Genomic DNA, 15,375 nt, shown 5'->3' on the forward strand with positions numbered 1-15,375 from the left:
TTGTCTGGTTTTATATAATCTTACATGTTAGAGCTGAAAAGGGCCTCTACCAGGCAACTGTGTCAACCCCTGCAGTGAGCAATGAAGAGGTTATCCTTCTCATTTTGTAAATGAGGCCACTGAGACCCAGAGAGGCTACACAACTTGCCCAGATCATACTAAGTGGTTGATGGGGCACTTCCTATTTCTCTGCTTCCATCCGCTACTGGATGTTTTTGTGGCAGTCTTTCAGGTCAGACTTCCTGACTCCTCCAGAGCCTCCTCCAAACATGTTCATTGTCATTCAGCCTGAGGCCCAGCCAGAGAGGCAGGAGAGGCTTAAGAGCCCTCTGACATTTGGGGCAAGCCTTTTTCATACCTGAGTAACAGAGGAAAGGTAACCCTCCATAGATTTATGGGTAAATGAAATGATGTATGCAATACCTCACCGTGTTTGGCATAAGAGCTTATTAACTGTGCTGATGATGATGACCTGTGTTTCAGTCAGCTGTCTTCCTTCCCCAGCTTTTTTCTGATCACCTGTAGAGGAACCGCTTTCCAGTCATGTCGTTAAACTAGCAGCATCTCTGTACAAGTGTTTCTTCTCATATAAAAATGCTCACTTAAGTTCAGGGATCAAGGAGAACGTATTCTAAGCTGAGCACTTAAAAAGTATATGATGAGGAAAATGCATTTTTTTTATCTTGTTTCAGGAGCTGAACCGTTTACGAAAGGCCGCCCTGGCCTTTGGTTTCCTGGACCTGCTCAAAGGGGTGGCTGACATGCTGGAAAGGGAGTGCACACTACTTCCTGACACAGCCCACCCCGATGCTGCGTTCCAGCTGACCCACGCTGCCCAGCAGCTCAAGCTGGCCAGTACTGGCTCCTCCGAGTATGCCGGCTATGACCACAATATCACACCTTTGCAGACAGACTTCTCTGGGAGCAGCACTGAAAGAATGTGAAGACCTCCCTGAGGCTGCCTCAGAAGCACCTCTTGCTGGTTTGAATGACTTTGCTACAGTCTGAAAAGGGTTCTGAAGGGTGGTTGGCTGCTTAGGCTTTGACTTTAGCTTTCTGGGGCTCAGTCTCTTTAAACCCAAGACACTTGTTGCTCTCATGATTGGTACATCTCCTGAGAAGCTTGAAGGACTGATGAGCACAGAGCTCTCCCCCTTTCTCAGGAAACCTAACTAGCAAGGGTCCTCTGGCCTCCAAAAGGTGTCTTTTATCAAACATAAGGACATTTTCAAGCTTATGTCCCTGGAATAAGCAATCCAAACTGTCTGGGCTTGCTAAGTACAAGCCCTACACCACTAAGTTTCAGAACTTAGAACTTGGGCGAAACTTGGTGGTAACCCTTAGGTGCTTTTGGTATGTATTGAGATATACTTTTAAATAGCAACCATAAATGTATAAAATTATTCCTGATTCTTCAAGATTTTTTTTTTTTTTTTTTTTTTTGGGAAAATATTTCTTCAAGCCTTTTTTTTTTTAATGAAAATAAAATAATCTGATTTTCTGTAAAATGGTTTCACTGGGAAACTAATGGGTCTTTGCCTTCTGGTCTGTCCTGTCACCTAGATATAATTTCAGCATCCTGTGTGGCACAGATTTATGTACCATGTACCAATATGGGTTCCATATTGCCTTCCTTGTTTCTGACACTGGTTAGGCCTCACTGCCTAAGCCAAGTTCCATCCATGTAGATTCTGACAGGTCACTGCGGTCAGCTCTAGTTCCAATTCATCAGCTAGCTTCATGACCTTGGGCAAGTCCGGTAACTTATCTAGGTTTTAGTTAGATCATCAATGGTTTTCAAATTGCTCTGTGGACCATTTAAATTTCAACCTGAGCAGCCATTTTTAGTTTAACATGCTGAAATGCTATATAATATATTTTCTGAACAAAGGACTTTATCACTAACAACTGGCAAACCATCAGAGTAAATGATCTTTAAACACAAGTTATTAGGATTTTGACTGCAAATGTTTAATAGAAATACACAATCTTTTGCTTTCTCAGACAGCAACAAAGGGGCCCAAAAGAATACAAGATTCTGCCACAGATGCAACATAATCTACTGCAAAGCTGATCTGCCCAATTACACACAGAAAATCAGTTGAAAGAACATCAGAAGTTAATACAAAGAAGTGATGACAGAAGTTACAGACATGCAAAACATCCTTCAGTGCAATGGACTTGTAAAAAAAATCAGCCAGCCTATGCTAATCAGATGTTTTTAGGTCAAACCAAGTTTCCATCTTGAGATCAGAGAAACAGCGTAACTCATTTAGTCCCCTTTACCACAGGAACCGTGGAAATGGCAGAATAGAAAGAGCTACCGTGCCTTAAAATCTTTTATATAAGCATTACTTCTAACACATTTTACTTGGTTTACCTGGAATGTAGTAAAGGAAACGTTTTGACAATGGCCAAACTTCATAATGTCCAGATTTGTCTTCATAATGTCAGTGTCTGTTAGTGGGTTTCCTGCCAGGAATCTTTGTTAAAGAACCAGCTGGTAGTTCTCCAGCCAAAGTTCTCACTCTATTCACTGTCCTACTGCAGACAGGTGAAACAGCAGGATCAAAGGTGTTTTTGAGGTCTTGTCAAAAACAGACAATCCCACCACTTACTCTGACAGATACAAGTAAATGTACTCAGCCAGTGCAGGGGAAGGAATATTGAGTTTTTAAGTTTGTGCACAGCCTATATTTTGTAGGTGTGCTTAGTATGGCCTAATGTTTCCAGTTTGCTACAGGCTACATCACTAGCAGTTGTCTTATGGCCAGTTTGACCTTTCTGACCCTTATAGCCATTTGGGTTTGGAATTCTTATAATCTCATTATATTCCAACTAATGTTTCATTTTTCTTTAGTGTTGAAAATAGTTCTGATTTAGCTAGGAGTAAAGTGATCATGGTGTTCCAAGGTTCTGACTGGTTTCTCTCAAATCATTCTGTGCCCACACAGGTAAGCACCATAGTAACACAGTGTTAGGCCGAAAGATTCAGAGGTAATATGCGTTCTCTAGCCCCACTCAGACTCAGAAATGTTTTATCAATGACTAAGTTGAACTTGATTTTTGAAAAATCAATGCCACCCCACTTAACAAGTAACCCCTTAGGTACAGAATATATTAGGTCCTGCCTGAAATCACTTTCATAAACTCTTGTAGAGCAAAATAGTCATTTTTTTCACAAGTAATAGCTGAAAAGAACAAATCCAAGCTGTAAGAAAGAATAGCCAGTACCTGGTAGGGTCAGGGCACTGAAGAAATCTCTCTGGCCTGTGAAAGAGACTGACAGGACATGGAGGGCGGGGAGGGGCGGGCAGGGCTGAGTCTGCTGTCACTAACAGAACACAAAAGAACGAACCTGTCATCAGATACCAGGAATCCATGTCATGCAAATACTACACTAATATAATAAATTCAGGGATGTTACTGGGGAAAAGAGAAGATAACCTCACTGAGAATTTAATCATTTAACTTTAAAAAAAAAGGTTTACATCAGTATAAGAAAGTAAAACTGTTAAGAATTATATATAGATTAGGCTCAAACCGGCAAGAAGTCATCTAAATCTCTCTTTTTAGTGGATCTTTTTCTTTTTTTGTCCATAGCGCCGCCTGCGCTGCTTATAAAGGTGACGGAAATTTATGTATAACCCTGGAAAAGAAAAGAGGCCAATTAGAAATGAGAATCTTTGTATGTAACCAGAAGCTGTTGGGGTAAGGACAGTCTCTAGTTGTCTGTTTTTCATATCCCACAGCACTGTGCTTATTGCAGGAAGTTCAACTTATTAAGTTACTCAATTAACGATGCACTAGAGACAACTCAGTTTTTCCCCAGTGGATTTACAATTTAATTTTCTGCCATATTTTTATTATAAAAAATTTCACACAAAAGATTAAATCATTGTGACCACCTAGATTTAAACTTTAACTGTTTATTACATGCCCATTCCCACCTCATTTTTGATGTTTTTCAATGTAAGTTACAGATATCAGTACACTTCACTCCTAAACATTTCCTTAGAGTTCAGTATTCTTTTTTTCTTTCTTTTAAGGTAAGATTAATATAAAATACACAAATACGAAGTATAGAAACAACCCAATTTTTAATTCAAAGCTATTCAATAACACGTATTAAGCAACAGTTGAAAAGGTGTAACTTTTCTTAGGAAGCACAATTTAGTAAATTAGAAAACACAAGATTTCAGAGTCAGAAAAAAATTTGTTCTACTTTACCACTCAATAGTTCTATGGCTTAGCCTCACCTTAGATTCCCCATTGTACAACAGAGTTAAAAACTTATTTTACAGACTTACTGTAAGAAAATGTATGTTTAGAAAAGCACTTTGATCTATATACAAATGTAACTAGTTATACTGCTAAATTATGCAAATTTAGCATTTATTCATCCTGAAGAATAAAAACTACATATTCATTGTGGGCAAACTGAGTATAAAACCTTGTAAATTAAGAGTGTGCAACAACATAAACAACACAAAAGCCGTTAAGCTTAGTACATATTAAAATACTTCTTACCCTTGTAAATTTTTTAAGTAAAATATTTTAAGGGTCTTTCCAATACATATTCCTCTTTAACATTTCAGTAAGCCCACCTCATGGAGCCTAGTTACAGCAATACTAGATTTATCCTGTAATAGAGGTAAAGACTCAATGATTGCATTTTCCAAACCGAAGCTTACTCCCTTCAATAGCCAAATATTTTAACATTTTTGTTAAAAATCTTTCTGAAATAGATTATACCCTTTCTGAAATAGAAAAGAAATGTAATAAAAGTTAAACTTTGGCAAATGATCTACATCCATGAAGTATATCATTTAACTGTGCTTCTGCCATGTACTGATACCCTGAGGTATATAAGTCTCTTCTCCTCCAATACTAAATGGCCAAGACCACTGGCCTTTTTGGATTCTTGGGTTTACTTTTTGTAGTATTCCTCTAACTTTTTGGGGTGGCCTGCCTCCATGACGACCCCCAATAATCCCTACCTACCTCCAGGTATTTCATACCCTTGTGTAGTTCCCTCCTACATTGTACTAGGTTGGTCTGTGTGACCAACAGAATATGGGAAAAGTGACAAAATGTCACTTCCGAAATTAGGTTATCAAAGGCAATGTGGACTTGACAGAGGTGCTAATTATCACTACAATGGCAATCATAATACATAGATGTAGCAATTCAACATGTAGCATACCTTAAATATATACAATGTTATGTCAAATATATTACAATTTAAAAATCAAATATATTTTTTAAAAGGCAGTGCAGCTTCTGGATCTCTCTCAGATTACTTGCTCTGGGAAAAGTCATGTCATGAGCAGCCATATGGAGAAGTACTGTGGCAAGTACTGAGGCCTCCTGTCCACAACTGCATGAGTGAGCCTGAAGCAGATCCTCCAGCCCCAGACAAGTCTGCTGAAACTAGCCGCAGCTGAGTTGACAGCTTAACTGAAACCTCACGAGGACACCTCTATCATACCTCTGTGACATTAGCGCTCCATCACATTCATACTGCCTTTTATAACCTAATCTCAAAGTGACATACCACCACTTTTCCCATATTCCTGACACTCAGAAACCATGTGAGATAATGTCCTAAGCTGCTAAATTGGGACATTATTCGTTACACGGAAATAACTAATATACTATGTACTGTCACATCCTCTGTTGCTAGGCGATCGGACAGCCATACTTATTTAGGGCCATCCCGAGACTTTTGTGAACTAAAGCAGAGATAAATTCATAAATTATGTTAAAATGTGTTAGAATTTTATCTAAAGTTAACATTCTTATAGTTAGAAAGGCCTGTAAAGTTTTCATATTTGCCATGATTTAGGTTTACTTTTTCTCTCTTCTTTTAGTTTTTATGAATTAAGGCAAGAATTCATGATTTTATATAAATTAATAAACAAGCAGGTTTTACATGAGGAGCAGGGGGACTTCCCTATTGTTAGGCAGAAGGCTTTATGACATCTCAGCTATTCAGAGGCCATTATTGCCTTCTTCCTTCCTTGCTGCCAGTTGTATTATCACCTCTGTAAACACTGGCTGTGGTAAAAGTAAATGAGCTGCTTATTCTATTTAAGAGCTTCTTACATTGTTTTAAACATGAAATATCGTATGGTGAGTTCCCAATGACCAAGAGCAGCACTTCAAAAAGATAACCACTGGAGATTTGGGAAGAAATACTTCGATACATAGCATATTCTTCTAGTGGGTCTATTTGGCAAAGCAATCTTTCTCTAACTCTGTACTATACTCCTTTGCAAATAATCCTAAAGACTTTTAAAACTTTCAATCATTTAACTCTGCCCTCTAAATAAGTGACAGGAAAAGTCTATTATAGAGCCAATACTTACCTAAAAATATCACTATAAGATAAATCTGAAGAAAAAAGGAAAATCTAACTTTGATTTTCACTGGATATGGCAATGTGAAACTGAATCTTCCTGTTTCATTGAATATTGGAATGGACTGGATCACTGCAACAGCTGCAAGCAAAAACAACTTGTTAGAAGCAAATGACATACAGTTACATCTAATAGCAGAGTCTTCTAACCCCTCAAAGTTTCAGTTCTGGGTTTGTTGAAAATGGTTCCTCCTCTCTTTGTACAGAGGGCTCATGCCTCTTCTTTTTTTCCCCCTAATTTTCTTAAGAAATGAGCCTCTAAGATGAAAACAGAAAGACTAATGAGAAACAGTTACTTGAAAGCGCTGGGCTTCACTTTCCTATCCTATAAAATGGAAACAAAAATCCCGACCTGACTCGACTCACTCTCTAGATGTTTGTCAAAATAAAATGAAATCATCAATATGAACTGCTTTGGAAAATTAAAACTATCACTTAAGTAAAAAAAAAAAAAATGCAATACATAACCACCCAACTTCCAAACCTTAACAAAATGAGCTACTTCCCTGGAACAGTCTGGGTACTAAAACTATTATAGAAGGAAGCCACTAAAAGAAAATCTTGAAAAGTCCAACACCCATATATTTACTAAGGCTAGTAGAGGAAGGAAGGTCTGGCCTATTGGCTTAGCTATTCCTTGGAGCTAAGCTATAAAACCTAGAGTTCCTGAAAGTACCTTCTGCCAAACACCCTAGAGGATAAGCAGGAATCCACAGAGTGTAACGAAGCCATGTGAGCACCTTCCAATCCATGTCAATGCAGTAAAGCATGTAGAAGGGGTACCTATTGAAAATAAAGAATTCAGATGTTAAAAGCCACATCGGATTCTGAATGCAACTCTAGAACAACATTCAAAAAGAATCATTTTACAATTAGCCACACATGGCTTCTTCAAAACCGAATTGGGCTATCTACCCAAAAACTCCCATCATACTCCTCCCTTAATCTTCAAAGGATATGAACTCTTTTTAATGATGAACTAAGTTTAAGTCTCAAAAGAACCCTCTCAAATGCTTCAGTATGTGGAAAGAATGCTCACAAGGTTTTTGGCTTTACTCCTAGTTCTAACTGACATTCCATGTAGATAAAGATGACAGACACTTTGACAGACACTTTATCTCTGGATAAATGAATACTATCAAAATTAAGTATATAAAAGACCTCCCATCTAGAATCAGACATACTGTATTTAAAAAAGAGATACTATTAAAAAATTTGTTTCTTCCCACACAGTAAAGGTTAATACCTATAATCTCTTTCACTTTTGTCTTAAATATATTAGAGAGTATATGGGTGCCCTGGGATACAAACCACAGTCAAGACACAATCTAGGGCTGCTACTGCCTCTTCTCCCTCTCAACAGTTAACTGTGCCAAAATACCACCAAACCTAAAGGTGAGGATTCAATCTGCAAAATCCTAGCTCCATGTGACAGAAAAGGGAAGAAATGTGGAATATGTATGGTCCGGTAGAGAAGAATACATCTACTTTAACTGAATCTTTTTTAAGATATTTAATTTATTGACAAGAATGGAAGAACTAGATAAGAGTTCAATTCAAACATCAGTAATTTTATAGTAAAAGATTCATTTCTACCATCCCTTCTAGAGGGCTGGTCTTCACTAGTTCCATCCAACCTGGATTGCTCCTTCAACCCTGTTTCTTAAGCCTTCTCATGAATTTTTCTGTGTGAATGAGTCCTCTCTTTCCAACAACACGGCAAGATCCTGAAGGGTAAGGTGGGTCTTTCATTTCCCTGAATTTCTCCCTCTGCTCCCCAATGCCCAGGTTGGTACTGTAACCCAATGACTGCTTTCAATAAACTCTGCCTCACCTTTGTGCAGAGCACACAGATGCAGCTAGAGCTCTCCACAGATGGAACCTTAATCCCAAACCAAATGAGACCCTCGATAAGACAGCAACTCCCTCAAGAAGAGAGCTGATCCAGAGGAGAAGCATTCAAACACCATCCTGGCATTTCTACCCACCTGAAAATTTCAATTGTGCTCCACAGATAAAACACAAAGAAAACCACAGCTTTATTTTGCATTTCTTCCATGGTGCCAAAGATGATAAACAAAATGAAATTTCTTCCAAAAAGCTATTAAAAAGATGCAAAAGAAAGAAAAAAAGGTCAAAAACATATTTTAAATGAACATATAAATGTGTTACCTGAAACCTAATCACACTAAATTCAAGGTAAATGGAAAAAGATTGAGCTCAACTGGTTTAATCCTCTGCTGCAATTTTGGAACAAGTTAAATGCCCGCACCAGTCTTTCTGGATAACTGTGTATATGTGTAAATGTATCATTATAAATAGTATATTTTTTAAAATACACACATTTGAACACAGTTTAAAGGTTACTACCAAATGAACATCTGTGTCTGTATAAACCAAGTTAAGAAACAGACTACCACCAGTGTGGCACACCCTCCTTCCCCTAACTGTAAGTAACTACTATCTTGTGTGAACCATTCCATTGCTTTTCTTTACAGGTTTACTGCTTATGTATGTATTCCTAAACAGTATATTGTTCATGCTGCCTCTTTTTAAATGTTCTGAAATCGGCTATATGTATTTTTCTGTGACTTTTTACTCAGTGTTATGTTCCCAAGATGCATCCATGTCGATGCATGTGGCATTGTCCAGCTCCCAGAAGCTTCACTCACATTGTATTCTATGTGAATGGCACTCCATGGAGCCGTGTGATTTGATGATACTAAACCTGCCCCTTCCATCTTGCCCTAGAAATTCCACTCGAATGTTTATTTGTCATAGTCCTTGATATACAAAGAACATTATTCCATGTTAGTGGGTCACTCACTATCCCCCTTTTATTCTTTAAACTAAACAAAGCAGCCTCTTTCCAAGAGCAAAAACCTAGAAATAATAAGGCTATCGTATTAACACCCTTTACCATGGATCTATATATTAGAATGCCAGAGTTGGTATACCACAAAACAGTAGAATTATGAAAACAGTACTCCAGAAGAGATGAACAATAATCACCTGGTTCCCCCTGAGTCTGGGTGGGTGGTATTTAATGGTATGTGATTGAATAGCTAAACTGCTTCTAGGCCTTTTGACTAAGATCAAGTGTAACTGCATAGCTAGAAAACAGAAAGGAGGATGAAAGGCTTTGATGCCCTGTTCCTAATAATAATCTTCCAAATATTAGGAATCCCCATACAAGTAAGAGAGCCACCTTCACATATGGAAGAAAGTCCAAAGTAAAAAGAGTTCCTAGCCATTACACTGCCTTCATCTACCCAAAGTAGGAGGAAACCAAGGACATCTCTATCTAAGAAGATTGAGGGTAGAATATTCTGCTCCTGACTGAGAATCAAGTTTCCCTACTTTTACAACTCTTTTTTCATCTCTGTGATTTCATGAAAATGTTATAATGAAATAGACCTGATGGCAAAAATCTACTTTAGAAAATGTTTCTGAGGCTTAAAGTTTTCCTCGTTCAGAATAAAATAATGCTATTCCTGTGAAAATAGGTATTTTTACTAATTAAGACTTCTTAGTAAATTGTGGCATACCCACTAAATAAACACTGAGATCTGTCATTCCCCACCCTTGAGCTTTACTATTCAATACCTGGATAAGACAAGGTACCACTGGTGACGAAGTAACTCCAATTGCTGCATTGATAGTTTCCACAACTGCCAGCATCTGGCAGAAATACATCATGTCAGCCATGGTGTGGAATGTGTCATAGAAGGACTCTATGGGACAAATATATAGTAAGGGTAAATCAACTGGCAAATTCCAACAGAATTAATTCTCAAAATAGATAACTCCTTACATGAAAAGAACTTTAAGAAAGGTATAATAAACATCCAGTCAGATTCAAGTTTACAAACCAATTAGGATAGAGGGGAGCAGGCCTGTGGGGTCATAAATAGTCAACTCTACTGGCTACCACAAGGTTAATACATAAACCCTGTATGCCCATTTCATTTTAAATGACAAGAAAAAAAAGCATACCTAGACTTCATTCAGTTATTATATGCTGAAAAAAATCTATGTATCAGGCACACTGATAATCCTTTTCAGATCCATCATCTCATTTATAGCTAAAACTATATTACATATAATAAATGCAATCTAGCCTTTTAAAATCTCAAAAATTACATAAACATAAATGCAGAGGTACAAAAATATTGAATACAATTAATTTTCAAAAACCTTAACTGTGCTTATATACTTAATCCTAATTATTCTTATTCTGAGAATCTATCCTAACAAAAAAAAACCTAAAATGGAAAAAGTTTTAGAAACAAGGTTGTTCTCTGAAACATTACTCCTAAGTGCATTAAAGTAGAAACTGTCTAAATGTCTAAGAGTATGGGAAGTTTGAGTAAACTATGGTATATCTACTCCATGAATATTATATAATAATTTAAAATAAATTATTGTTTATTTGAAGTCAGCAAATGTGGTATCAATTCTGAGTGGTCCATAATATACAATCCTTTACTTTTCATACTGATCCTCACTTGACATCCTGAATTCCTACATTCCTCTTTCCAGTATTTCTCAACCAGGGCACCACTGTCATTTGGGCCAGGACAACTGTTTGTCCCACACATTGCAGGAAGTTTAGGATTCTCGGCTCCCTGCCTATTAAATACAAGTAGTACTTCTGAGGATGTGGCAGAGTTAGGACAATTATCAACAAAGGTGACACTGTAAGAGCCTCAAAAGAGTATGGTTTTAAAATCAGACAAATAAAAAAGGCCCATGCAAAAACTGAAGAACCCTCTAAAGTATTTTTGCAGAAATGATCCATTTTACAATCCTGCTACAAAGTCAAGTGTGAAATGAAGAATGGTATATAGTGCTACTGAATAATTTTACCAGAAAAATTCTACCAATAAGTAGGTAGAATTTGACTAATTCAAAATTAATCAAATTATTTTCTTTGAAGAATTAATACAAAATTACAATTTAAATTTTGCTACATATTAAGATAAATTTATTTTCATAATTTTAAATGTCCCTTTTCAAGACAAAATCCCAATCAAATCTTTTTGTCACCATTTACAATGAAATTCTGGTATCCTTTTTAGGGGATTCTCCTTACATGGTACTTTTCCTGGGCAAATTATCTTTGAAAAATGAGGACCTCTCATGCTTTGAAATGAAAGTTGTGACTTAAGATTTGGTATATGCTAGACAAAAATTAGATCTTGTGGGCTCTGCCTCTGATTTTATGGGAAATTCATCCTTGTTTCAATTCAGAAATAGAAATCTAATTCCTAAAATGGTATTATAAAAAATATTAGTAACATTAAAATGCTTCTAACATTTAAAAGATGTGAAATTGTATATACAGTATGATTTTAGTGTTTAACTAGAGAAAAAAAGACTAAAAGAAATATACAGCAATATTAGTAGTGATGGACAATGACTTATTCACCTCCAAGCTTTTCTTCCACCTCCGGCCCAGTTTTCCCCCCATTTTCCAAACTTTCTTAAATCAGCACATTTAGTTTTATGATTTGAAAAAAAATATTTTGAACGTAGGAAAAAGTACTCATATGTTAATGAAATATAGATTTAAATAGTGGTAGTATAAAAGAGTATATGCTTTCTCAGCACTATACATCAAAATCCTTAAAAACAATTTGTCCTTTTATCTTATAATTCTACCTCGAGAGTTGTTCCTAGGGAAGTTATGTGGGTTTGGAAAGATATACCAAGGCGCCAAGAATCTGCTGTTCTCATAGTTGGGATTATAGTAGAGTTTTTGTTTTATGTCTTTATTCTCTGATTTTCCTGTCATTAACGTATAATTAGAAAAAAAATTTTTAATTGATTTAATAAAAAGTTTTACTTAACAGAAAGCTAGACAAGCTCAAACAATAGTTTCTATATAAGCCCAAGAGTTCACTGCTCCTTCCTTAGCATATGAAGTTTAGCAAAATACATGTTTACGTGAAAAAACAAGTACATGTATGGAATTCGTCATTCGCCAACATCCGTTATGGAATGGAAAAGGAAAAAATTGCAAAAGGCAAACAATGACCCTGAGTGCCAGGCCCCAAGTCCTTACTGCATCTCTGAGGACTGATAGGGAAGAATTAAACCAGCAGCTGCATTCCAGTAGGTATAGCCAGGAAGAGGCTTGGAGCCAAAATAGAAATTACAAATCCAGGCAGCTTACTTTAAACACATGACCCAGATATCTTGGCAGCTTTTGGAATAGATCACCTAACAACCAGCCGGTTGCACAGCAACACTCAGAATCCAACTATGTTAGTTTAAATTGCGATTTACGGAATTCCAAGGTATTAAGACGGCTGGAAAAACAACATGCACTTCTTTTAAATGATTCTAAAGCTAACTACAATTCACCTTCTACAAATCTCAGATAGGAAAATTTAGGAGTCAAGAACAAAACAGTCTACAGAATTTTTTTCTCTTTTTAAATAGTTTATATTTTCCATTATACTTATATTTTCCCTCATAAGAAAAAAATAAGTAAAAATAAGAAAAAAGTATCCACATTCAAACCATTTGAAAATGATGCATTCTCCTCCCATCTTTTTGCATGTATTGGTTCAGTTTTTCCTTTTTATAGGGATGTGATCGACTGGAAGAACATATTTATACGTTACCTCTTTAGCATGTCATCAGTATTTTCCCATGTTATTATAAACTTTTTTAAATACTTTATTTCACAACATTCCACTGAGGGAACATTCTAAACCAATCCTTCACTGATGGACATTTGTCACTGATATAAATGATCTCATAATGTCTATCTTTTTTGAAAAAGCTTTTCTTGTGGTTCCAATTCTTTCTTTAGAACATACTTCCAGAAGTGAAATTACCAGGTTCATGAATATGAACAGCTAAGGTTCTTGATTCATTATGCCAAATGATTTTCCAAGAGTTGTTGTAATTATGTACCCTCCAAGTAGCCATTAGTCCTCTTGATGTAGATATCCTTTTTAACTTTGCTAAAATTGATAAATAAAAATCTTATTTTCTTTATCATTACTGAGTTAAACAATTTTCTGAATATTAAATTATTTTATTTCCTCTTAAGAACTTTCTGTACATACTTTGGTTTATCTATTGGGCAGAGTTTTCATATTTTTAAATCAATTTGTACAAGTTCTTTGTATGTAAAGAAATCAACCCTTGCTGGTATTTGTTGCAATTTTCCACCAACCCTCCATTCCCACGCTGCTAACCTCAATATACTTTTAATTTTTAATGCTGTCTAATTGGGGTGGTTTTAGATACATAGGAATTTAGATATTTTATATAGTCAAATATATTGACCTTTTCCTTTATAATTTCTTCTAACACTTTTAAGTTTAGAAAGTCCTAACCTTCCATATGAGACTTTTATAAACATCTATTTATCTCCTATTTTAACTTTTTGAGCTATAATTCTTAAATGCTTTGGGAGAACTTATTTTTTTATACAGTGTGAGAAGAGTTAAACAGATTCCTTGCTCCCTTATATGCCTAAACCTAACCAATTTTCCTTGGTCACATTATTAGATTTCCTGTCCAATAAAAAAGATTGGATAATATTTCCCTTTCCATTGATTAATAATTTCTTTTATATCATACATATATAATTCATATATATATAATGTAAGAGCTATTCCTGGGCCACCTAATCTGCTCTACTGATTAGTCTATTCTTAGTTTATACCAAGGTTATCCTATTTTGATTATCATTTTTTTCATAACAGGTAGATATTTCTTTCTTCTCCCAAATTTTATTATCTATTTCTTGTTCACAATAAAATTTCAGAACACTTTAGGTCACATTCTCAGAATTTTTTCCATTGTTATTTGTTTTGGCCAGAGTTCTGTTAAACAGACAAATTAATTTATAAAGAACTAATATCTTTATAATGGTCTTTTCATTCAGTTTTAGAATAGTCCACTTGAGACTCTATTTAGACTCCAAAGGGATGAGATCCCTCTTGGGCTTGCACAGCTTTGGCACTGAAAGCATCATATCAATTTCTTTAGTTATAAATAAACTATCTTGCTAGCCCAAGATGTGCCTCTGGCTAGCTGTGTGGATGTGGACCATTTCTTTGGCCATCTCTCAGCCTGTTTCCTCACCTGAGCATCCAGCCCGCCTGTTTCACATGTCATGGGAAATAAGAGATGTGAAAGTACAATGACAGCATGAAGTGCTACACAAATATGGGAGGTCATTATTAATACCAAAGGCAGAGAGTATTAACTTTGGTGAGCAGTGGGTCAATCTACTGAAAAAAGAAAACTAGCATTGAAATCTGGGACTTGCCTTTTCCCAAGATAAAGAACCGCACAGTCATGTTGACAAACATCCAGGAGAATCCCAAGAACTGCACAAGATTATACATGAACAGGTATCCTTTCTTCAAGCTTATAAGAGCTGAAAAGCAAAGCAAGACAGTAAACTGTTACAAGCAGTCGAGAGGGATACATGGGGCATACTCACATGACTTCATCCCTCTTTCCTACTTGGGTGCCTAAGCTCCCACTCATAACCAAAGGAGGAAAATTACAAACTGAGAGGCAGGAGAATGAAGGACATTAATTTTGTCTGCAGCCAAATGTTTGTGAAGACAAACCAATTACAGAGTTAAGGAAGGAGTGAGGGGCTTAGGCAGTAATGGCTGAGTCAAGGGTAAAAGAAGGGATAATTCTCAAGAGCAGAGCTATGGAGTTCAGATTCTGCTGCCACAAATTTATTCCTAAACTACAGATGCTCTGCATACACACTTGGTTGATGCTGAAATAATCACACTAAATAGTAATGTGGTTAAGCAAGAGCAATCTTATTCTAAGGGGCCAAAAATGTCAAACAAACTTTTAGCAACATTTAACTAATTAAAATTTTTTCTTCAAAACTATAAATATTTATTATACTTCCTATCATAAAGAACTTTCATCAGGAAATTTTATGTATTTAGATAAAA

At 36.1% G+C, this 15,375-nt stretch overlaps 2 protein-coding genes across 3 annotated transcripts in view; one reads left to right on the plus strand and one right to left on the minus strand.

Moving 5' to 3' along the window:
• Positions 1 to 2,661, plus strand: part of INTS14 (integrator complex subunit 14) — a 28,327-nt gene extending 25,666 nt beyond the window's left edge. The window contains exon 12 of one of the 2 annotated variants that reach the window (XM_039865271.1): positions 693 to 2,661. In XM_039865271.1, coding sequence (XP_039721205.1) covers positions 693 to 944 — 252 coding nt within the window. In that variant the 3' untranslated portion in view covers positions 945 to 2,661. The remainder of the gene's footprint in view (positions 1 to 692) is intronic. The other variant, XM_039865272.1, reaches the window with a different exon arrangement.
• A 762-nt stretch (positions 2,662 to 3,423) lies between these two features.
• Positions 3,424 to 15,375, minus strand: part of HACD3 (3-hydroxyacyl-CoA dehydratase 3) — a 33,469-nt gene continuing 21,517 nt past the window's right edge. Inside the window, exons 6-11 of the mRNA XM_039865273.1 lie at positions 14,718 to 14,828; positions 10,028 to 10,155; positions 8,410 to 8,522; positions 7,098 to 7,204; positions 6,372 to 6,503; positions 3,424 to 3,649 (exon numbers count right to left, since the gene is read on the minus strand). Of these exons, the coding sequence (XP_039721207.1) occupies positions 3,573 to 3,649; positions 6,372 to 6,503; positions 7,098 to 7,204; positions 8,410 to 8,522; positions 10,028 to 10,155; positions 14,718 to 14,828 (668 nt within the window). The 3' untranslated portion in view covers positions 3,424 to 3,572. The remainder of the gene's footprint in view (positions 3,650 to 6,371; positions 6,504 to 7,097; positions 7,205 to 8,409; positions 8,523 to 10,027; positions 10,156 to 14,717; positions 14,829 to 15,375) is intronic.

This window comes from Pteropus medius, unplaced genomic scaffold (genome assembly GCF_902729225.1).
Source record: "Pteropus medius unplaced genomic scaffold, Ma_sr-lr_union100, whole genome shotgun sequence".
In the NCBI taxonomy this organism is placed as follows: domain Eukaryota; kingdom Metazoa; phylum Chordata; class Mammalia; order Chiroptera; family Pteropodidae; genus Pteropus; species Pteropus medius.